This window comes from Mesoplodon densirostris, chromosome 1 (genome assembly GCF_025265405.1).
Source record: "Mesoplodon densirostris isolate mMesDen1 chromosome 1, mMesDen1 primary haplotype, whole genome shotgun sequence".
Lineage (NCBI taxonomy): Eukaryota > Metazoa > Chordata > Mammalia > Artiodactyla > Ziphiidae > Mesoplodon > Mesoplodon densirostris.
The window spans coordinates 46403804-46428478 of NC_082661.1; the positions used below are offsets into that span (position 1 = coordinate 46403804).

The 24675-nt window shown below is 39.6% G+C and overlaps 1 protein-coding gene across 1 annotated transcript; it reads left to right on the forward strand.

Moving 5' to 3' along the window:
• The first annotated feature begins 4418 nt into the window (after positions 1-4418).
• ZNF485 (zinc finger protein 485) lies at positions 4419-22775 on the forward strand. The gene is given in 10 exon segments (XM_060095983.1): positions 4419-4718; positions 11546-11695; positions 12095-12181; positions 14009-14135; positions 14609-14648; positions 14650-14699; positions 19736-20070; positions 20072-20150; positions 20153-20409; positions 20411-22775. Coding segments are annotated over 10 exon segments (1854 nt in total). The 3' UTR covers positions 20840-22775.
• Positions 22776-24675: the final 1900 nt, after the last annotated feature.

Below are 24675 nucleotides of genomic sequence, written 5' to 3' on the forward strand. Positions count from 1 at the left end.
GAGCTGTTACCTAGACCTCTCCTCTGTATCTTTCCCCTTCTTGGTGTATTAGTTTCCAACTGCTACTGTAATTACCACAAACTTAGTGACATACAACAAACACAAATTTATTCTCTTACAGTTCTGGAGATAAGAAGTCTGAAATCAGTTTCACTGGGCTAAAGTCAAGATGTGGGCACCGCAGGTTCCTTTTTGAGGCTCTAGAGGAGGATCTGTTTCCTTGCCTTTTCCAAGGTACGTTCACAACCTGTATTCCTTGGCTTGTGGCCTCTTCCTCCGTCTTCAAAGCCCATGACTCCAATTTCTGCTTCCCTCATCACATTACCTTTTCTGGCACTGACTCTTCCTGTGTCCCTCTTTTAAGGACTAATGTGATTACATCAGGCCCACCTGGTTAATCCAAGATAATCTCTCAACATCGCGACCTTTATTTTAATCACATTTGCAAAGTTCCTTCTGCCCTATAAGGTAACATTCACAGTTTCTGGGGATTGGGACATGGACACTTTTGGGGGGCCTAAGACATATCTCTGAGGCTCCTCTGCCTTTTGTCTGGGGAACACAAACTGTCTCGCCAGGACCTACTGTTTCTCTATCCATTGATTCTATCGCTCTTTTTTTTTTTTTTTTTTTTCGGTATGCGGGCCTCTCACTGTTGTGGCCTCTCCCGTTGCGGAGCACAGGCTCCGGACGTGCAGGCTCAGCGGCCATGGCTCACGGGCCCAGCCACTCCGCGGCATGTGGGATCTTCCCGGACCAGGGCACGAACCCGTGTCCCCTGCATCGGCAGGCAGACTCTCAACCACTGTGCCACCAGGGAAGCCCGATTCTATCACTCTTGTTCTGACTCTCACCCCTTCATGTTCTCACTTTCTGCCTCACCCAGTTTAGAGGTAATGGCCTATCATTATGATCAGTCTCTTGACCCTAACTTACTTGGTTTTATTCTCCTGATCACACACCAAATCTAGTTGAATCCAACTCCCTGCCTGTTCCACACCTGTGCCTGTGTAGCAGATGTGGCCTGAGAAAAACACATGGCTCTGATGATTGGTCTCACTTTCAATTTATGACTGCTAAGGTCAAGTGGGCCCTTAATGCTGCCCAACTATCCTATTACATTTTCTTAGTCCATCCATTCTCCTAAATGACTATCTCACAGTTTCTCCTGTTTCTTCAAGCCTCCGACAACTCCTTCCATCTCACTCACAGCTGATGACTTTTGCTTTCTATGAGAAAAGAGAGCTTTCATACCTTTACACAAGTGCATCTGCCCACCTCTCTCCAGTGGAGTCTGTATGCTCTACTTTCTATTCTGAATGAACAGCCCCAGTTTCTATTTAAGAAAACTCTCCGTTTATACCCTGAATCTTATCCCCTTTCTCACACATCAGGGCATTCCCATCTCTCTTCTCTATTATCAATTTTCATTCTATAAAAACCTGGGAGGTCTTTGTTTGGGGCCTACATCTTCTATGTGTTAAGGTCTTGGGATCTGGTGGCACACTAGTAAGGGAGCACCTGAGTCTTTAGGTCTTATTTGGGGAGCCCTTGGGAGACACACAGAAAGAAAGGTGGAGGCACTTCCATTTCCTCCTGGGTGACCTGCTCTGGGCTCATGGCCCAAAGTTCATCCTTGCCTATGAACAGTACTGTGGAGTAGGGTTCTTCCTCACTATTCTTAAAATGAAGTCACAGAGGATGAGAGAGAGAGGCAGTGACTTGCCTAAGATGCTGCTTCTGGTAAATGGCAGAGCCAGGATCCAAACTCAGCACCTTGGGTATTGAACTGGAGTCACTTTCACTATAGCACATCTGTCACTTCGTCTTTTCAAGGCATCACAATTGGAACAGATCAGGTTAGAAATGAGGAAAGGAGTTTCTGTTGGCCCCCTTGGGCCCTGCTTTCCAGTCCAGCCTACTAGGGATCACTCTGACACAGAAATGCACCTGACCAAGCTGGTTGGTGGCAGATGCAATTCTGGCCGTAGTGGATTTCTAGGAAAGCTGGAGAAACCACAGTTGGAGCTGGAAAAGGGAGTCCAGGGCTCCTATGTAGATTTGAGCCCTTTCTGCAACCAGGCTGGCTTCTGACTGGAGCAGGGGCACACAGAGCTCCCTCCTTCCAGATCTCTGTGAGTTCTAAGAATGTCTCCAGCTCTATTACCCATACTGTTGCCAAAATGTCCTCAAAAGCCATGGAAATGGAGAGGGTGATAAGCAGGGTCTCATCCAGCTGTCTTCACTTTTCAGACTGAGAATTGAGGCCCAGAGAAAAGAAGAGAATTGTTCAGGTGCACCCAGGCAAGCAGGAGGGGAGGGAGGAGGGAAGTTAATCTTGCCCAGTAATGAAGGGCTCTTGGTGCTGCCCTGCTAGGGAAAGATGGCCTCAGGGCTGTAGAAACTCATCATTAAAGTTCACATGCTGCTAGAAGCAACTCAGCATCAGTCCTGCACTTACTCATTCAAAAGCACTCAGTGAGTATATTCTTTCTACCTTGTCACATGAAATGATGTTTCTCTGCAGGGCTCCACTAGCACTGGGGATGAGGAGGGTTTCAGTGGTTTTCAGTGTTATGAATCCTCTCTTCTCCCCCATCCTCTTCTTCCTTATTGTGTGCTGTTGCTGCGCTTCTCACTTTTATTCACACTCCACATGTTGACTTTCTGAAAGATGTTGGGTATGGCCAACTAAGGACTCTAATGAGTAGATAACAACTTAAAGGTTGTCCCCTCAATCCAAGGTTAAATGTATCGTAGGATATCCCTAAAGATCTAGAAATCTTTAAACCAAAAAACTGTGGCTTTTTAGATGTTGTATTAGGATAATAGAGATGTTTTAAAACAAAGATCTGTATGGAGTGAAGAGGGTTGGGTTGCCAGATTGAGCAAATGAAAATACAGTATGCCCAGCTAAATTTGAATTTCAGATAAACAATGAATAGTTTTTAAGAAAATATGTGTACCCTGCAATGTTTTTCTGAAATTCAGATGTTACTGGGCATGCTGTATTTTATCTGGCAACCCTAGAGGAGGGGTATGCTTCCAAGAACTCCTTGAAAGACTCTAAGTGGGTAATTGATCTCTTGTAGGCTAACCCAAAAGATGTGCTAATCCCTGCCTTTGACTCAGTCACCTGCCACAGAGAAGGAAGCTCTGCAGCTAGCTGCCCCAAACCCTTCAACCCTCCTAACCAGCCCCTTCTGGCTTATCCTGTCCTCTGTCCTCTGTCTTTCCTTCATCTTCAGTGAAAACTCCACCGTCTCCATTTAGCAGAGCAGCTAAAGGCAGGGGCTGTGGATGAGACAGTCTGGGTTTAAATACAGGTTCTGCCAACAGAAAACTGCACCATTGTGAACAAGTGTATCAGTCACTAAGCCCTGATTTCCTCCTCCGTAAAATGAGGCTTACGATACTCTTCCCTTTCAGGCTGTGGTGAGGACTGCATAAAATAAGGTGTGAATGGTGCTTATCACCATGCTGGGCAGTATAAGTTAGCTGTACCATTCTCATTATTGACGTTCGGGTGGCAGCGGTCATTAGGGGCATGCCCTTGGAGACCGAGGCACCACGGAGGATGTTTTGCACCTGCTTCAGGTGTGTCTGCCCTTGGCGCTTGCTGTCTGCGGTGTCCCTCTCCTTGAATCTCTGACTTTTCATTTCCTTTATCTCGGTTAATTCTCACAACAGCCCTGGGAAGTAGGCAAGCAGAGATTATTAACTGTTTTGCATGTGAGCAAACCGAGGCTACATTTTTTAGCTTCTCTAAACCTTCCTCATCTGCTAAAACAAACAAACAAAAACAACAACAAAAAATGGGGAGTAGGGAAAGATCCTTATGGAAGCAGAGTTTTTAAAAAATTTATTTTATTGAAGTATAGTTAATTTACAAAGTTTTGTTAATTTCTGCTGTACAGCAGAGTGATTCAGTTACACATATGTAAACATATATATATACATTCTTTTTCATATTCTTTTCCATTATGGTTTATCACAGGATACTGAATATAGTTCCCTGTGCTATAGAGTAGGACCTTGTTGTTTTTCCATTCTATATATAATAGTTTGCATCTGCTAATCCCAAACTCCCAATCCATCCCTCTCCCACCCTGCATCCCCCTTGGCAAACACAAATCTGTTCTCTATGTCTGTGAGTCTGTTTTTGCTTTGTACATATGTTCATGTGTGTTATATTTTAGATTCCACATGTAAGTGATATCATATGGTATTTGTCTTTCTCTTTCTGACTTCACCTAGTATGATAATCTCTGGGTTCATCCATGTTGCTGGCAGCAGAGTTTTTGAATCTCCTCAAGTCACTCATAAAAATGGGCTGGGTCACCAGGATAGCAGAGAAACATCCCACTGGACAATATCTTTAACAAAATCAGAGTCAGAGTCTCCCCTCAAATTCCAGAATGGGTCAGGTCAAACCACCAGTAGGTTTCAGCAGCTGTGCTGAGATAGTGAGGGTCGAGGAACCCAGAACCTCAAAGCTGCCAACAAATAGCCTAGCTTCCCATTCTGAGTGGCATCATCAGCAAGAAGCTGAGAACACTGTTGAAACATGGCTAAGGTTCCACAAGCTCCTCCAGAAGCTCCAGTTTGTGGACGAATCCAAAAAACTGCAGGAAACTGAAGAAGCCAGGGCTCTCTGGAGAAATGGCTGTTTCATGGCAAAGCATATTGTTATCCTGAGACAACTTGTCTTCCAGAGAGTGAGGAAGTGCGAAAGATGACTACTATCATGTCATAAGGACCCAGGGCCAACCTGAAGTGCTCCCCTATCTGATTCAACCAAACCAGGTAGAAAAATGTGTGAGGCACTTAGGGAGATTTGAATATGGGCTGGATATTAGATATTAAAGAATTTGTGGGGAAAATGACCAACCAAATGAGAATAAACAAAGGCTATTTATTCAGAGCTTGCTAATGGCAAGGGAGCTAATGGCAAGGGAGTCAGCCACCATGATTTGCATTTTGGCGGAGACTCAAAAGCAGGCAGCTGAGTCGGAAGGCTTTAGAGTGGAAAAGAGGGAAATGGCTTCAGGTACACCCTGTTTGCAGGTTGTTGGCGAAAGGAAACTAGAGGGGGCTGACTACAAGAGGGCATCTTATGTGCTTGGTTAGGGGAGTATATTTGGTTTTCTCTGGTTGGTCCTAAGTTGGAAGTGGGCACAAAAATTAGGGATACTCACAGTTATTAATCAAGACCAGACATTTTGGGGGTGATTGATAGTTTGGCTTCCTGGACTGATTGTGCTAGAGATGGTGATCTGACTTCTTAAAAGTCTGACTTACAGCAGGCTGATTTCCTGGGCTAGTTACTGTAGGTAATGGGTTGGTTTTTTGGGCTGGTTGCTGCAGATTGTTTTTTTATGTGGTCCTGCTGGTGTCTATTTGCATATTCAGTCTCTCAAAGTATTTATTTTTTTACAGTGTGACAATGGTACAATGTAAAAAATAAAATAAAATGCCCTGAGTCAGGTATATACCTCATTATTAAATAAGCCAGAAAACCAGGACTTCACCAGCGGTCCAGTGGTTAAGACTCTGCACTTCCACTGCAGGGGGTGCGGCTTCAATCCCTAGTTGGGGAACTAAGATCCCATGTGCTGCATGGCATGGCCCCCCCCCCCAAAAAAAATCCAGAATACCAAAAGGGAGGGGAGATTGATAGATAAAAGAAAATGGGCACGGGACTTCCTGGTGGCTCGGTGGTTAAGAATCCGCCTGCCAATGCAGGGGACACGGGTTCAATCCCTGGTCTGGGAAGATCCCACATGCTGTGGAGCAACTAAGCCTGTGTGCCACAACTACTGAGCCTGCACTCTAGAGCCTGTGAGCCACAACTACTGAGCCCGCATGCCACAACTACTGAAGCCCATGTGCCTAGAGCCGTGTTCTGCAACAAGAGAAGCTGCTGCAATGAGAAGCCCACACACCACAACAAAGAGTAGCCCCTGCTAGCTGCAACTAGAGAAAGCCCGTGTGCAGCAACAAAGACCCAACGCAGCCAAAAATAAAATAAATAAAATTTTAAAAAAATTTTTAAAAAAGAAAATGGGCACAATCTTGATATTTGTTGAATCTGGGTTATGGATTCATAGAAGCTTGTTGTATTATTCTATGTTGTGTATATTTTGAAATTTATTTTTATTTAATTTTATTTAATTTTTAAATTAAAAAAAGATTTTAAACTTTTAAAAATTAATTTCCATTGGAGTATGGTTGCTTCACAATGTTGTGTTAGCCTCCACTGCACAACGAAATGAATCAGCCATGCACATGCAGAAATCCCCTCCCTTTTGGACTTGCCTCCCATTTAGGTTACCACAGTGCATTAGGTAGAGTTCCCTGTGCTATACAGTATGTTTCCATCAGTTGTCTATTTTATACATAGTATCAATAATGTATATGTGTCAATCCCAGTCTCCCAATTCCTCCTGCCCCACCCCTTTCCCCTTCGTATCCATACATTTGTTCTCTATGTCTGTGTCTCTATTTCTGCTTTGCAAATAAGATCATCTATACCATTTTTCTAGAGTCTAGTATATGCGTTATTATATGATATTTGCTTTTCTCTTTCTGACTTCACTCTGTATGATACTCTCTAGGTCCATCCATGTCTTTACAAATGACCCAACTTCATTCTTTTTTATGGCTGAGTAATATTCCATTGTATATATGTACCACATCTTTATCCATTCCTCTGTTGATGGACATTTAGGTTGCTTCCATGTCCTGGCTATTATAAATAGTGTTGCTATGAATATTGGGGTGCATGTGTTTTTTTGAATTATGGTTTTCTCTGGGTATATGCCCAGTAGTGGGATTGTTGGGTCATATGGTAGTTGTATTTTTAGGTTTTTAAGGAACCTCCATACTGTTTCCCATGGTGGCTGTATCAATTTACATTCTCACAAACAGTACAAGAGGGTTCCCTTTTCTCCACACCCTCTCCAGCATTTATTGTTTGTAGATTTTTTGATGATGGCCATTCTGACAGGTGTGAGATGATACCTCATTATAGTTTTGATTTGCATTTCTCTAATGATTAGTGATGTTGAGCATCTTTTCATGTGTTTGTTGGCCATCTGTATGTCTTCTTTGGAGAAATGTCTGTTTAGGTCTTCTGCCCATTTTTTGATTGGGTTGTTTGTTGTTTTGATATTGAGCTGTATGAGCTGCTTGTATATTTTGGAGATTGATCCTTTGTCAGTTGTTTCACTTGCAAATATTTCCTCCCATTCTGAAGGTTGTCTTTTTGTCTTGTTTATGGTTTCCTTTGCTGTGCAAAAGCTTTTAAATTTCATTAGGTTCCATTTGTTTATTTTTGTTTTTATTTTCATTACTCTAAGAGGTAGGTCAAAAAGATGTTGCTGTGATTTATGTCAGAGTGTTCTGCCTATGGTTTCCTCTAAGAGTTTTATAGTGTCTTGCCTTACATTTAGGTCTTTAATCCATTTTGAGTTTATTTTTGTGTAAGGTGTTAGGGAGTGTTCTAATTTCGTCCTGTTACATGTAGCTGTCCAGTTTTCCCAGAATACCAAAAGGGAGGGGAGATTGATAGATAAAAGAAAATGGGCATGATCTTGATATTTATTGAATCTGGGTTATGGATACATAGTGGCTTGTATTATTCTATGTTGTGTATAATTTGAAATATCTATAACAAAAAGTTTTTGCTATTGAGGATAGTTATTACCTACCTCATAGGGTTGCTTTGAGGATTAAAAGAGATAATTCAAATAGAAGGTTTATCACAGGACTTTGCATAGGTTGAGTCATATCTTGCAGGAGATCTTTGCTGAGTACTTTTCTGGCATTTCTCATTATTATGTGAGGTAGTATGTGGGATTAAACTATACAGGCTGTCTTGGAAACTGATTTTTTCACTCAACAATATTTTGTCAGCACATTTATGTAACATATGTCTATATCTATGTTGATATTTTTAATGGTTGCCTAGTATTTTGTCATATGGATTTACTATAATATATTTAACCACTCCTTATTAATAGTAAGAGTGTTGAACTTTATCTGAGCCCTTTGCTTCTAGAAAACAGCACAGGTTAAGAAATCTCCACAACTTTTGTTTAGGAGACTGTATAGTGTGACATAAGATAATGATGGCATTTCAGTTTAGTGGAGGAACAAAAAGACTTTTCAATGAATGGTGCTGAAAAGTTATCTATCCATTTGAGGCAAATTTAGATCCTATCTCATAAGATGTGAACTGTAAAGAATACATTACAGAGTATTAAAGGCAAAACATTAAGGAACAAAACACAAAACTAAATTTTATGAGCTGAATTGTGTTCCCACCCGCCTTCATACGTTGACGTTCTAACCCCCAGTACTCCAAAATGTGACCTTATTTGGAAATCGGGTTGTTGCAGATGTAATCAAGTTAAGATGAGGTTGTTAGGTTGGGCTCTAATCCAGTATAACTAGCTGTCCTTATAAGAGGAAGTACCACATAAAGACAGAGACACACAGGGAGAATGTAAGCCAAGGATTGATGGCAACCGCCAGCACCTAGGAAGAGTCAAGGAAGGATTCTACCCAAAGTCTGAGGAGGAACCAACCCTGCTGACACCTTGGTTTTGTACTTTTGGCCTCCAAAAGTGTGAGAAAATTAATTTCTATTGTTTAAGTTTGTGGCACTTTGTTACAGCAGCCCTAGGAAACTAATATAATTACTATCTAATTTTACAACATTTCATTACTCCCAAAAGAAGCTCCATACCCAGCAATAGTGTCTCTCCATTCCTCCTTTCCTCCATCCGCTAGCAACCATTTATCTATTTTTGTCTCTATGGAATTTGACATTTTGGACATTTCAGATAAGTGGAATCATACAGTATGTTACATTTTGTGACTGTCTTCTTTCACTTAGGATTATATTTTCAAAATTCATTGATTATGTAGCATGTATCGGTACTTCATTAACTTTATTGCCAAATATTATTCCATTGTTTGGATATACCATATTTTGTTTATCCATTCACCAGTCGTTGTACATTTGTGTTGTTTCCAGTTTTAGCTCTAATGAATAACACTGCTATGTACACTTATATACAAATTTTTGTGTGGATGTATATTTTCATTGTTCTTTGTTAGGTATCTAGGAATGGAATCACGGAGTGATATGGTAACTCCATATTTATCATTTTGAGGAACTGCCAGGCATTTTCCAAAGTGGCTGCACTATTTTATGATCCTACTAACAACCAATGAGGATTCTGATTTCTCCACATTCTGATGGCTTCTTATTTCAGTTGAAATAAGAGCCAGTGTCTTTATAGTGTACTGAAAGGACCAACATTGTATTAAGCAGAGTTCTCTAGAGAAACAGAACCAATAGTGTGTGTATTTAATTAAGTAATTGGCTCCTGTGGTTATGGAGACTTAGAAGTCCAATGATCTGATGTCTGCAAGCTGGAGAACTAGGAAAGCCAATGGTGTAGTTCAGTCTGTATCTGATGGCCTGAGAATTAGGGGAGCCAATGGCGTAACTCCCAGTTGGAGGTCGAAGGCCTGAGAAGGGAGGGAATGGTATGCTGACTTAAGTCCCAGCATCTGAAGGTCTGAGGGCAGGAGAAGATGGATGTCTTAGCTCAAGTGGAGAGACCAAATTTGAAGGTCTGAGGGCAGGGGAAGATGGATGTCTTAGCTTAAGTGGAGAGACCAAATTTGAAGGTCTGAGGGCAGGGGAAGATGGATGTCTTAGCTCAAGTGGAGAGACCAATCTCCCTTCCTCTGCTTTTTAAATTCTATTCACACTCTCAATAGATTGGATGTTGCCCACCCACATTGAGGAGAGCAGTCTGCTTTACTCAGTTCACCATTCATATATTAATCTCTTCTGGAAACACCCTCATAGGTGGGCCCAGAAATAATATTTTATAAGCTATCTGGGCATCCCTTAGCTCAGTCAAGGTGACACATGAAATTCATCACAAACATGATCTGGTCTTTTCTTATGTCTTTAGTATTCCAACCTCATTGACCTCTTTCTGTTCCTCAGATAAACCAAGCACGCTCTCTGTAGTGGCTTTGCATCTACTGTTTCCTCTGCCTGGACCAGACTTCCCACAGATACACTCCTTCTTGTTACCTTACTTCCTTCAGACTCTGTTTGTATGATCTCTTATCAGAGAGCGCAGTTCATACAGCTCTGTATTGAATAAGAATCCTCCTCCCATCTCCTTACCTTGCTTTTGTTTAATCTCTCTCTTCCTGTCCCCTATTTGAATGTAAGGTCTTTGAAGGAAGGAACATTATTTTTTCACGGTGTTAAAGAGAAATTATTCTGACACTTGTTGAAACCTGCAAAGAAGACTTTATTCAAGCCTACTGCAGTAGGGAGAGAGCTTGAACTTACCCCCAGTACAACAGGGACAAGTGGGGATTTATAGCCAAGTGGCAGGGTGAGGGAGTAAATGGAAAATTACTAAGAAATTGGTTAGGTATCAAGGGGAGGTAGAAAGGAACTTGATTAGATACCAAGGATGGGGGAATTCTTGATGAACTGGCTTCACAGGATTCTTTACTAAAATTGGATTCAGCAGGCCAAAGACAAGGTCTAGAGGAGAAGAGGATTCACAGGATCCTGACTAAAGTTTGGTGAAGGAGGGAGTCCTTGACAACTGCTTTATCCTTAGCATCTAGAAAAATGAGTGGCACATACTGGGGCATTGGTTAATCATTGTTAGGTTGGTGAATGAATGCTCCATTCAGAGGAATTTTCTTTTAAATGAAAAGTCCTAATTGAATGAAAGATATATTTTTCCTTCCTAAGCTGTCAAATTGCTGGATTTTATAAGTAGAATTTTTTTTTTTTTTTGCGGTACGCAGGCCTCTCACTGTTGTGGCCTCCCTCTCCCGTTGCGGAGCACAGGCTCTGGACGTGCAGGCTCAGCGGCTGTGGCTTACGGGCCCAGCCGCTCCGTGGCATGTGGGATCTTCCCGGACCGGGGCACGAACCCGTGTCCCCTGCATCGGCAGGCGGACTCTCAACCACTGTGCCACCAGGGAAGCCCATAAGTAGAAGTTTTAAATAATACATTTGTTAAAAGTGATTCAGTCTTGTTCCATCTTCTGTGTCAGTTAATGGTGAGAAACTAATTTTTAATGTTCTGGGTGCTATACTTTCCTAACATGCTTTTTCTTTGTTTGAAATTAAAACAGGATTACTTGGAAACAAACAAATGAACAAACCATAAATAGCTCCCCCAAAGTAACCTAAAACATGTTTTTCAGATCCAAATCAGTTTCTAGCAGTGGGTGCCAATCTTGGCTGAATATTAAAATCGTTTGGGAGCTTTAAAAAATCCCGATGCCAGGACCACACCCAGAGCATTAACGCAAAATCTGTGGAGTTGGGACCAAGGCGCAATTAATTTTTCAAGCTCCCCAGGTGATGCCAACGTGCGCATATAGGATGAACCTAAGACGCCGGACTGTATCCCAGACTACATTTCCCAGAGGCGTCCGCGGTCACTTCCGTTTCCGGCCCTTCCCGCCTCCGTTTGAGTAGAGCGCGGCACCGGCGTGCTTGACTTGCACCTGTGTCTCGGCTGTGAATACAGTGAGGGTGGTCACGGCTCCTCAGCGTCCGCAGCTTTCTGGCCCAACCCTCCCAGCTTGGTCGCGAACGGCTGCCGCCGGACTGGGGCACAAAGACCTGGTGCGTTCCTCTTTTCCCCGAGGGGCAGGTTGAGGAAAGAGCGGGCTAGGAGGGGCGGGCAGATGTGAGCGGGGCCCCAACCCCAGGAGCCGTGCTGTCCCAGAAGGTTTAAAGGCTTGCGCTGAGACCCAGGGATTGAGTCTCCGACGAGACTTTCCACATGTGTTGGCGAAGGTGCCTGACTGACTCGCAGTCAGAGCTTGGCCTGGAGCTTGCTGCAAGGCCGGACCCCAGGCAGGCGTTCCGTGCCCTTTCTTCCTGCGCTTAACCAGCTTCACCTCTCGACCTTTGTGGGGAGTAGGGAGGGTGGCGGACTGTTCTCGTTCAGCGTGCAGAGAGCGAGTTCTAGCTAGTACCGAACATGGAGGGACTTCCTCATATTTCCTTTCTTCTTCCCAGGTTGGCTTAGTCAAGATTCTTTGTCCTTGCCTGGGAGGACAGTTCAGGGGACAGACGACCCCAAGACTACCAAGAACCCAGATCCGGGCAAGTTTGATTTTTCCTTTTCCTGAGAAATCTCTGTTGTTTCAAAATTAAGTTGGGTTTATGCCTCTTGCTTGGAAAATGCTCTGACCAGTGTATGGACCAAGTTGCCTGAGCCAATCCTGGAGTGGTGTAGCTCTACAGAGACGGGGCCCCTCTCCCCACTGTCATCCCTTCATGTCCTTCTCTCTACCCATTACAGAGTCATTCACCAAATAGATTATTGGTACCCATGCTTTCTAGAGTGCTAGAAAGTGAAACATACTTTGTAATAAGGTACAGCTGTTACCTCAAAGACTGCTATCTCAGAGATAATGGAAAAACAGACACGTAGCATAAAAAGACGTAACAAGCTTTACGTTAATCATGAATGATACACATGACACAGCCATGGTAGTGCTCTCTTGACCTTCAGGGGTCAGAGGAGTCTTTAGGGTGGGGTGGTGGTAGTGGTGGTGATCATTACGGTTCTTACTGAAGAATAAATGAGATTTGCATATTTGGAGAGTTTGGGGTGACTAGGGGAAGCCAATGCAACATGAGTGAAGCCGTTACATCTGAACCATGAATGAGCTAGCCCCAGAGAAAGTTGGAAACGTTCAGTGTCTAGAATGCCAGGTTGGAATTTGCCTTAATCCTGGAGAAAACTGGGTTTTGAAGGACTTTGAGAAGTTGACAGGAGGTAATGAACATTTTGAAGGAAGTAGTCAATAGTTGAGTATTTATTATGCAAACTAAGAGTAACAAAAATTTTTAAAAATTAAAGATTACCCACATTCCTATCACCCTAGCGAATCAAATTATTTCATTTGAAGCACCTTTGCATGTGTATTTTTTAGGCTTACCCATTTTTTCCTTTTAATATGCCATAGCCATTTCTTCTAGTTTGCTCCATAGTTTCATTACCACTTTTTATAGCTCCTTTTTAATATTGTATACTCAACCAGCCTGTGACCTTGAACAAGTTCTTTCAACTCTCTGAGACTTGGTATTCTTAGCTGTAAAATAGATATAGTTTATACATTTCTGGTGGAAATACAGAGAGATGTTGTATGTGTTAAGGCTCAGCACTGTGCCTGGTACATATTAGGTTGTTATCGCTATGAATGGCAATTAACAAATACATATCTATCGCTGTAAATTCTAGGATAAAGCCAGTATCATTTTGCATGTCTTTCAGCATTTCTATTCATTTGTTGAATGACACATCCTTGAACATGCCCATGTGTCAGGCAGTGTTTTAGGCTGGGGAGACAGCAGTGACCCAAGTGGTCCCTGCCCTCCTGGAGCTCTCATTATAGAGTGCACTGACCATAAATCTAAACCTCTCCTGCCTGGCAGTGAGAAACCCTGTGGAAAAAAAAAAAAATAAAGTGGGTCATGGGATAGAAAGTAGTAGAAGATGGGAGAAGAGTAAAGAAGAACTTTCTGACGAAGTGACATTTAAGCAATTTCACTTCGTCCCTACTAAGTGAGGGATGAGCAAACACCAGGCCTGGAGGAATGAGCATGATAGGCATATTGGAAGAACACGAGGAGGGCAGTGTGATTGAAGTATGAGGGGTCACAAATCACTTCACTTTCCAGCCTCTCATCTTTTAATATTTCGTTCCTCTGAAGCAAGTCTGCTTTCTGAGGATGTCATATACGTTCCTCGTTGGTCCTTTCGTTAACTGTGTCCCACTTTTCTCCTCATAGACAATCTGAGCTATCAGAAGCTGACTTTGAATGTCTTGCCTTCCTTCTCCAGTGAGGCCTTCCTGGCTCCCTACTTCAGGGGCAAGGGAGTCAACGGTTCCTGGGTGAACGGAATTGGGTTTGATTTTGCAGGGATCACTGACATTTGGGGATGTGGCTGTGGCCTTTACCCAGATTGAAGGGAGACACCCGGATGCTGTTCAGCGGGCCCTGTACAGGGATGTGATACTGGAGAACTATGGGAATCTGGTGTTTGTGGGTAAGGATTTTTTTCTCTTAAACTCAAAATTGGTCTGCTGGGCAACTGTGCATTTTCACAGGGTTAATGATTTGGGGGTATTTAAACTCTTAAAATGGGAGGTTTTTGTTTGTTTGTTTTTACCATGGGCTTAGAGGCTGGAGTTCATGCTCCTTTCACTCAGAAAGGTCAGAGCCATACAGAGTTTAAAATGGGCAGCTTTGTGTGCAGTCTAGCCCAGTTCTCTAAATTTTGCATGTCACCATTCATCTGCCGCCAACAATAGGAGTTTCCTGTCCTCAAAGAGGCCTGGTTTTCTAACTGACTTCCACTCCTTCATTTCTATGACTGTGATTTGGATGTCCTTGATACCACCCTCTAGGCCTTCCTGACATATCCATGCTCCGTGTAGACCCCCAAGTTGACACTGAGATTTGGGATAACTCCTTGTGCTCATAACCACAGTCATGTTCCTTTTCTTTCTCTGTGAACAGGGCTTCTCTCTTCCAAACCCAAGCTAATAACCCAGTTGGATGGAAGAGCCGTGGATGGAAGTATAAGGGGTTCCATCAGGTACCTATGCAGGTGAGTGAGTCCAGAGCTCAGCACACAGAACAGTGAGGAGGGAGTTCTTGGTCAGAAGGCTCATCTTAGAGAGTCCATGTCCATGCAGAAGGGCTGTAGCAGTTGACACTAGTTGCCTCTTTTTAATGTCATCCTCATGTCAAATGACTTGCCAATTTTCTCATTCTTTCTACTCCTGCTCCTTTCACAAGGGCGTCAGGCCTCTGACTTCGCACCCTGAAATCAGTCTCTTTATGTGTTGTTTCCCTCCCCATTTTCAGGCACTTGTCAGGCTACACTTTGTTTCTACCTTCTGTCCATTCTCAGTGTCTTCCAAATTCTCCTATGGTTAGCTAGACGAATGGCTATTTAACCCTTTCTAGTTTTAATATCCATATCCCTGATCATACAGTGGGGCAGTGGCAGATTCCAGTTATAAGCATATTTTCCTGACTATCAGGTGATTACTATTTTTGGCAAAGAAACTGATAGGGAAGCACTTTCTTCCCTTTCCCTCTGGTCTTCTTTTATTTCTTTTCTCTGTTATCATTTGCTCTTGGCTCTCATTTTTTCTGTGTGTACTTTGCATAAATTCATGTATGTCACTTTCTTCATGTCATCATTCAGTTCTAAATCTTTAAACATGGATATTTCTCTCATCTAAAATGTGTATCCTTCTTTTAAAACGGGAATTGTCATTTTTCCTATATCATCTTCAGGGAAACTTTTATAATTGTGTTTCATGGAAAATACCAGTGATGCATAATCTTGCTTAAACTGTTTTTTTTTTCCTTTAGACCTCTAAACTATTCTTTTTTAAAATTGAAATATAATAGACATGTAACATTATATTAGTTTCAGGTGTATGATGTAATGATTTAATATTTGTAAATTGGGAAATGATCACCATAATATGTCTAGTTAACATCTGTCACCATACGTAGTTACAAAAATTTTTTTTCTTGTGATGAGAAGTTGTAAGGTTTACTCTCTTAGCAACTTACAGATATGCACTACAGTGTTATTAACTAGAGTTGCCATGCTGTACATTACATCGCCATGACTTATTTTATAACTGGAATTTTGTGTGTGTGTGTGTATGTGTGTGTGTTTTAATGCTTTTCAGTAATTCCATTTGTTTTTACTATGTTGAACATTTCCCCCCTAAATGCTTGTGTAGATTCTTTATAGAGTAACAGTAGTAACTCAGTCTTTCTTATTCTTTATTCTTTCTGTTTTAATTTTGGTATTGGGTTGGGATAGATATATGTTATTATACAAGGAAGTATTTAATCCACATCTTTTATTAAGAAATTTTCTTTTAAATTCAGCATAGATATTGAATTTTATCAAATGCCTTTTCAACATATATGGAGATGACATCTGTCTTTTCCCTTTTGGTTGTTAATATGGTACATTTTATTGTTAATTATCTTAATGACTTGGCATTCTTAGTAGAACCCCACTTGGTCATGGCATATTACATTATTCTTTTAACATGTCCGTAGATGATACTCTTTGCTAATTTAAGTTTTATTTAAGTTTTTGCATTGATACTTACAAGAAATTTGTTTATATTTTTCTTTTTCATTGGGCCATTTTCATTGAGTTTTGATTCAAATTTTGCAATAATTTTTGTGAAAAATTTTGATCCTTCCTATTTTCATTCTTTGTTATAATTTAATTCACATGACAACTGGTTCCTTGAAGGTTTGGGTGTTTTTTGTTTGTTTGTTTTGTTATTCTTGTTTTTTTTTTTTTTTTTTTTTTTTTTTTTTCTTTTTGCGGTATGTGGGCCTCTCACTGTTGTGGCCTCTCCCGTTGCGGAGCACAGGCTCCGGATGCGCAGGCCCAGCGGCCATGGCTCACGGGCCCAGCCGCTCCGCGGCATATGGGATCCTCCCAGACCGGGGCACGAACCCGTATCCCCTGCATCGGCAGGCGGACTCTTAACCACTTGCGCCACCAGGGAGGCCCTCTTGTTTTTTTTTTAAACTTGTTTTTTGTGGTAGGGAGCAGGGGAGAGGAATTGGGAGGTAATTCTTTAGCAGTATTCTCTCTTATGTAGTAACTTGGCCAACAAGATTTTTGCTCTCTCTTGAAACAGTTTCGGTAATTTACGTTTTCCTAAAAAATATCCAGTAATTAAAGTTCTCAAATTTATCTGCATAATATTGAACAAAGTAGACTTTTATGATCCTACATATATCCTTTACATTTATGGTTACTTTTATCCTATATATTCATGGTTACTTTCTTATGATTTCTTACATTATTTATTTGTTTTTTTTCCATTTTCCCCCCTTCATTAGCTCTGTTTTACTTTTTATAGACTCTTAGATGTATTTACTAGTGTTACTGTTTTCTGTTTTTTAATCTTTAACTCCTTTTTCTTTTTTTTTTCCTTAGGTTTATTTACTTTTTCTAATCTTTTATAGTTGATTAATTAATTGATTCATTGATTTTTCTTATTTATGTAATATAAATATTTAAAGCTGTAAACTTCTGTTTGTGTAGTGTTTTGGTTGTATTGTAGTTTTTATTGTCATTATTTTTAAGATATTTTGCAATTTGCATTTTGACTTCTCTGATCAAAGTATTAAGAGAGTCATAAGCTAACCTTCCTTTTTCTTTCTTAAAACCTTTTTAAAATTTAACACATATATAGAAGAGTCGATTTTATATATATATGGTCTAAATTGGTATTTTTGAAATGAATATTCATGTAACCAGCACTCAGCTCAAGAAAGAGAACACTGGCAGTACTCTACTAAATCATACCTGATCCCTTCCAATCATTAGCCACACTCTCCTCCTCCCCCTGAACTAACACTGTAATTTATTTTGGCCTGTTTTTTTAACTTTATATAAATGGAACTATATATTTTTTTGATGTGGCTTTTTATGCATAACATTTTGTGAGATTCATTTATTTTCATGCATTGTTCTTCCTGTGGATCATTAGAATGCATGTTTAAACATAATTGCTAGGCCCCACCCTCAGCACTTTTTATTCATTAGGTCTGAAATGTGGACTGAAAATCTCTACAGGTTCTTAGGTGATGCTGATGCTGTTGTTACTGATCTGGAGACCAGGCTCTTAAAACTACTGCAATAGAGTATTTCATTATCTCATATTTTGGTTGGATATTTGGGATGTTTCTAGCTTTTGACAATTACAAATGGTATGAACATTTCATATATGTTATTGCTTGGTTCATATGTGGATACATTTCTTTTGGGGTGGGATTTCTAGTTTATAGGATATGCATATATTCAACTTTAGTACATAATGCTAAATAGTTTTTCAAAGTTTTGTACCTATTTATATTTCTGTCATCAGTGTGTGAGAGTACTCATTGTTCCATATCCTTGTCAACACTTAATATTGTCAGTCCTTTGAAGTTAATTGTTCTTTGGGTGTATTGTGTATCTCATAGTGTCTTTCTCTTTTTTTTAGAATTTTATTTTACTTTTATTTATTTGTTTATTTATTTATTTATGGCTGCATTGGGTCTTTATTGCTGCACGCGGGCTTTCTCTAGTTGCAGAGAGCAGGGTCTACTCTTTGTTGCGGTGCGCAGGCTTCTCATTGCGGTGGCTTCTCTTGTTGCAGAGCATGGGGTCTAGGTGCGCAGGCTTCAGTAGTTGTGGCTCGCAGGCTCAGTAGTTGTGGTGCATGGGCTTAGTTGCTTCACAGCATGTGGGATCTTCCCAGACCCGGGCTTGAACCCATGTCCCCTGCGTTGGCAGGCAGATTCTTAACCACTGTGCTACCAGGGAAGTCCCTCATTTTGTCTTAATAGCCATAGCCCTGATATCTAATGAGGTGGAGGACATTTCAACTGTTTATTGGCCATTATATGTCATCCTTTCTGGAGTGTCTATTAAAAAAAAAACGCTTTGTTGATTATATATGTGGTGTTGCCCTTCTCTCTGTGGTTTGCTTTTCACTAATAGTGGCCTTTTGATGAATAGGAGCTTTTAATTTTAATGAGCTCTATTTTATTAATCTTTTCCTTTCTTGTCATTGTGTTTTTTGTACTGTTTAATAAATCTTTCCTTTCCTCAAGTTTATAAAGATACTCTTCTGTGTTAACTTTTAGAAGCTTTATTGCTTGTCTTTTACATTTAGATTTGCCATCCTGTTAGAATTGATTTTTGTGCATGGTATGAGATAAGGTTCATGTTTACTCCTCCCTCCCCCCAATATGCCAGTGTAGTCTCCTTTTCACCGCTGCTCTGCAAAGTTACCTTTGTCACAGAACATGAATCCATAAGAGTGCCTTTCTCTTCATATGACTGATTTGCTTCCACTTACCTTTACAATCAGAATCTTGAAATTTTCTCTAGCTTAATCATTACACATTAAATACATATCCCATCAAAGGCCATTTGAAGGATCTGGGCTGTTTATTACCAGACTTCACCTCCAATTTTGCATTAAAAAAATAAGTCTTAGTCTATTATTAAAAAATAATCTGATGAATGGAATTTCTCTTCAGGCTAATGAATATAAATGTATATAAAAATAAAAATATAAATATATGTGTATGTGTGTGTGTATATCTTTATCTCTGAGCCATTAAATGTTGGTTCTCTGCTAAATTCTCACAGAAGAATGTTATTCTCTAATTCTTGGAGATGTACAGTGTTATATTACAATGTTCTCAAATGTACCTCCCTATAGGAGTCTGTTCTAGTAATCCTGGCTTGCTTTGTGGTACTTGGTTTTCTCCCCAAAGTTGTGTTTATCCTTAAATTTTTATCTTTTTTTCTTTTTTGGTGTTTCCTGTGTTACCTTCCTAGCTTACTAACTTCTTAGGTGCTCCTTGCATTCTTTAAACACAATATTTATAACTTCTATTTCCTTAGATCCTATTTACTTCTCCCATCTTTAGTCTTGCCATCTTTTCTTAGCAAGAATCACAAGTGGGGTGAATTAATTTTACATAACCTTTAGTTGTAGAGAATAGAATGTTATCCTTATCCATGTGCAGCTCTCATTTTCAGTATTTCAACATAGAGAACATTAGAATTAAAAAATTTTTTTTCAGTTCAGGAGTACATATTTGAAACAAAGATGTCAGCCCTACAGCAAAATACTTCTGAGAGATCTGATTTGGGAGAACAAACAAAAAGTGTCACGATGGAAAGAGGCCTGGATTGGGAACGCAGAAGTTGCATAGAGAAGACACACTATAAATGCGAGGAACGTGGGAAAGTCTTCAAATACAATTCCTCCTTTATTAGCCACCAGTGAAATCATACTGGTGAGAAACCCCATAAATGTAAAGAATGTGGGATAGCCTTTATGAGCAGCTCATCCCTTTTAAGTCATCATAAAATTTACATAGGCAAGAAATGTTTCAGATGTGTTAAATGTGGGAAATTTCCTCAAGAAGCACTCAACATTTGTTAATCATCAGAAAATTCGTTCTAGAGAGAAACTCCATAAATGCTATGAATGTGGAAAACTTTCAGAAATAATTCTATTCTTTTAAGTCACCAGAGACTTCATACTAGTTAGAAACCCTACAAATATAATGATTGTGGGAAAGCCTTTGCTCAGAATTCAGGCCTTGCTCCTTATGTGAAAATACATAGTGGAGAGAAGCCATTTAAATGTAATGAATGTGGGAAAACTTTCAGGGGTAACTCAGATCTCTTGTAACATCAGGGAATACATACTGGTGAGAAACTGTATCAGTGTAATGAATGTGGAAAATGCTTTATTTAGGAAAAGCTCAAGTCTTGTTAGTCATCAAAGAATGCATACAGGAGAGAAACCTTATCTCTGAAGTAAATGTGGAAAATCTTTCAGGTATAGCTCATCCTTTGCTGGACATCAGAAAACTCATAATGGAAATAAACCCCATCAATAAACCCCATTACTTCAATGTAATGACTGTGGGAAAGCCTTTAACAAGAGCTCAGCCCTTATTGAACATCAGAGAATTCTTACTGGAGAAAAGCCCTATTGCTGTAAGAAATGTGAGAAATCCTTCAGGCATAGCTCTGGCCTTGCTGAACATCAGAAAATCCATACAGGAGAAAAACCTTATGAATGTAATGAATGTGGGAAGGCTTCTCCTCAGAATTCAAGCCTCAAACAACATAAGAAAATTCCTAACAAAGAAAGAGCCATCAAAGGTAGTTAGTTGGGTAAATCATGAGAGACAGTTTATTCCTTTTTGACCATCAAGGAGGAGACATTCAATAAATTATACACTTAATGAATATATTCTGTGACCCTCTATCCTGGAAAACTTCTCACTTGTGAGGATGTTCATTGTAGTATGGTTTGTACTAGAGAAATATTTGAAGAACTTAAACGTAGCAAGAACCTAAATGTTACTATGTAGCAAGTGAAAAGAATGAGGGAGAGCTCTATATACAACCATAGGTATATCTCCATGATACCTTGATAAGGTAAAAAAGCAAATTGCAAAGAATTAATATTGTAAAAATGGCCATACTACCCAAAGCAATCTACAGATTTAATGTGATCTCTATCAAATTACCCATGACATTTTTCACAGAACTAGAACAGGTAATCCTAAAATTTACATGGAACCACAAAGGACCCAGAATTGTGAAAGCAATCCTGAGAAAAAAGAACAAAGCTAGAGGCCTACCCCTCCCAGACTTCAGACAACACTACAAAGCTACAGTAATCAAAACAGCATTGTATTGGCACAAAAACAGACACGTGGCTCAATGGAACAGAATAGAGAGCCCAGAAATAAACCCAAACACCTATGGGCAAATAATCTTCGACAAAGGAGGTGAGAATATACAATGGAGAAAAGACAGTCTGTTCAGCAAGTGGTGTTGGGAAAGCTGGACAGCTACATGTAATAAATCAGTGAAGTTAGAACATGCCCTCACACTGTACACAAAAATAAATTCAAAATGGCTTAAAGACTTAAATGTAAGATACCATATAACTCCTAGAAGAGAACATAGGCAAAACATTCTCTGACATAAGTCATAGCAATGTTTTCTTAGGTCAGTCTCCTGAGGAAAAAGAAATAAAAGCAAAAACAAACAAATGGGACGTAATCAAACTTTGCACAGCAAAGGAAACCATAAACGAGACAAAAAGACAACCTGTGGACCAGGAGAAAATATTTGCAAACAATGTGACTGAGAAGGGCTTAATTTCCATGATATATAAACAGCTCATACAGCTCAATTAAAAAGAATAAAAATGAAATCCCAATTAAAAAATGGGCAGAAAACCTAAATAGACATTTCTCCAGAGAAGACATTCAGATGGCCAATAGGCACATGAAAAGATGCTCAGTATTGCTAATTATTAGAGAAATGCAAATCAAAACTGCAATGAGGTATCTCCTCACACCGGTCAGAATGGCCATGGTCAAGAAATCTACAATAAATGCTAGAGAGGGTGTGGAGAAAAGGGAACCCTCCTACACTGTTGGTGGGAAGGTAAATTGGTACAGTCACTATGGAGAACAGTATGGAGACTCCTTAAAAACTGAAAACAGATACCATATGATCCAGCAGTCCCTAATTTAAAAAGATACATGCACCCTAACATTCATTGCAGCATTATTTACAGTAGCCAAGACATGGAAGCCACTTAAGTGTCCACTGACAGATGAATGGATAAAGAAGAGGTGGTATGTAGATACACGTATATATGATGGAATATTACCCAGCCATAAAAATGAAATAACGCCATTTACAGCAACATGGATTGATCTAGAGATTATCATATTTAGTGAAGTAAGAGAAAGACAAATATCATATGATATCACTTATTTGTGGAATCTAAAAGAATGATACAAATGAACTTATGTACAAAAGCAGAAACAGACTCACAGGCATAGAAAACAAACATTTGGTTACCAAAGGGGATAGCTGAGGCGGGGATGAGGGGGAGATAAATTGGGAATTTGTGATTAGCAGGTACACACTACTATATATAAAATAGATAAACAACAAGGACCTACTGTACACAGTGAATACTGGTGTATTCAATATCTTGTAATAACTTATAATGGAAAAGAATCTGAAGAAGAATATGTATTTATATGATGAATGAATCACATTGTTGTACACCTGAAAGTAACACAACGTTGTAAATAAACTTTAAAAACAAGTTGCTTTTATATATTATGGTCTTATTTATATTTTAAAAAATGAAGACATTTTTCTTAATATATACATGCGTGCACATGCGCACGCTCATGCGCACACACACACACACACACACATATATATAGAAAGAGATCTGGAAAAATAAAGGCCAAAACAGTTGTTATCTTTGAGAAGACTGTGATATTGATTTGATGAAGTGAAATTTTGACTTTGGCTGTGTTTTTTGAAATATTTAATTAAGCATACATTCATGTATCTTCTATCATTTAACATAGTTGTCTTTCTAAATTAGAAACTTCAGAAGCCATAAAAAACACATAAATATTAAAAAATTTTGTATGACCAGTGGCTTCACAGTGTTAAAATACAAAGAAGCAGACTTGGAGACAATATTACCACCATTGTATGTAACAAATAATACTTAGAATATCTAACGAGTTCTTAAAAATCCATAAGAAAAATATAAAAATCTCAGGGGAGAAGTTGTGTGGCATATGATTGTACAGTTGTGAAAAACAACCCCCAAATGGTCAAATTTAAAAAGAGATGACCGGCTTTAGAGAGATGTGAATTAAAATGATCACATTTTTTTTTGCCTATTGGGCAAAAATTAATAAGATATTTGGTGGTTTTTAAAAAAAATTTTTTTTTGGCTGTATCAGGACTTTGTTGCAGCCTATGGGATCTTTCATTGTGGCGTGTGGGCTTCTCTCTAGTTGTGGAGTGCAGGTTTTCTCTCTCTAGTTGTGGCCCATGGGCTCCAGAGTGCATGGGCTCTATAATTTGCGTACGTGGGCTCTCTAGTTGAGGCATGGCCTCAGTAACCCCATGGCATGTGGACTCAGTTTCCCAACCAGGGATTGAACCTGCATTGGAAGGCAGATTCTCCACCAGGGAAGTCCCTTTGGTGCTTTTGAAGGTGCAAGAAAACAGGCACACTTAACATGTTGAAAGAATTCTGAATTAACAGTGTGATGGCTAGAAGCATAAATTTTACTATATCCACCAACTTTTAAAAAGCTTTTACTCTTTGACCTAACACTTCTATTTCTAAAATTGTATAAATAGTAAAATGGTCTTTAGATAATTATAGTAATGAAAAGTTGAAGTCACTGAAATATCTTATCACCAGGGCAATGTTTAAAATACAGCCCATACATTCTTTGGGCTGTCATGCAGTCATTTAATTAATCATTTAACATTTAATGAGTTAAACTTTATGAACTGACAGGGAAAGAAGTCTAAGACATTAAGTGGGGGAAAAAAAGCCAAATCGTTCAATAATGGTACCCCTTTTATATAGTTTACACATTACTTGGATCTTTTACAATAAAAATATATCACTGGTAGTTTAAAATATAAAATATAGCAATATTATAGAGGAATAGGAAAGAAAGGAACTAAGCATTCAACTCAAGAACCCAGAAGAGGGCCAAAATAAATCAGAAGAAGCACAGTTGGGCATATGTGCATTATTGTTAGTGTGAAAACTGGTTAATCTTTGGATACCAGTTTCACAATATGAATGAAAGTCTATTAAATATATGTTCCCATTGACCCAGAAAAACCACTCTCAAACTATTTAAGGAAATAATTAGACTAGCTTAAAGAGATTGTATTGCTCATCATAGCGTTATTTGTAATAAAATCCTGGAAAGGGATGGAAAAAACAGCCAAGTAGGGAAATGTTTATAGGATTTTCATAGCCTGGTATCCTAGTTACTATTGATGCATAATAAACAACCCCAAACTTAGTTATCATTTTGTTAGACCCATAGATTTTGTGGATCAAGAACTCAGAAAGGTTGTTTCCCAGCGGTCCAGTGATTAAGACTCTGCCTTCCAATGTAGGATTTTATCCCTGGTT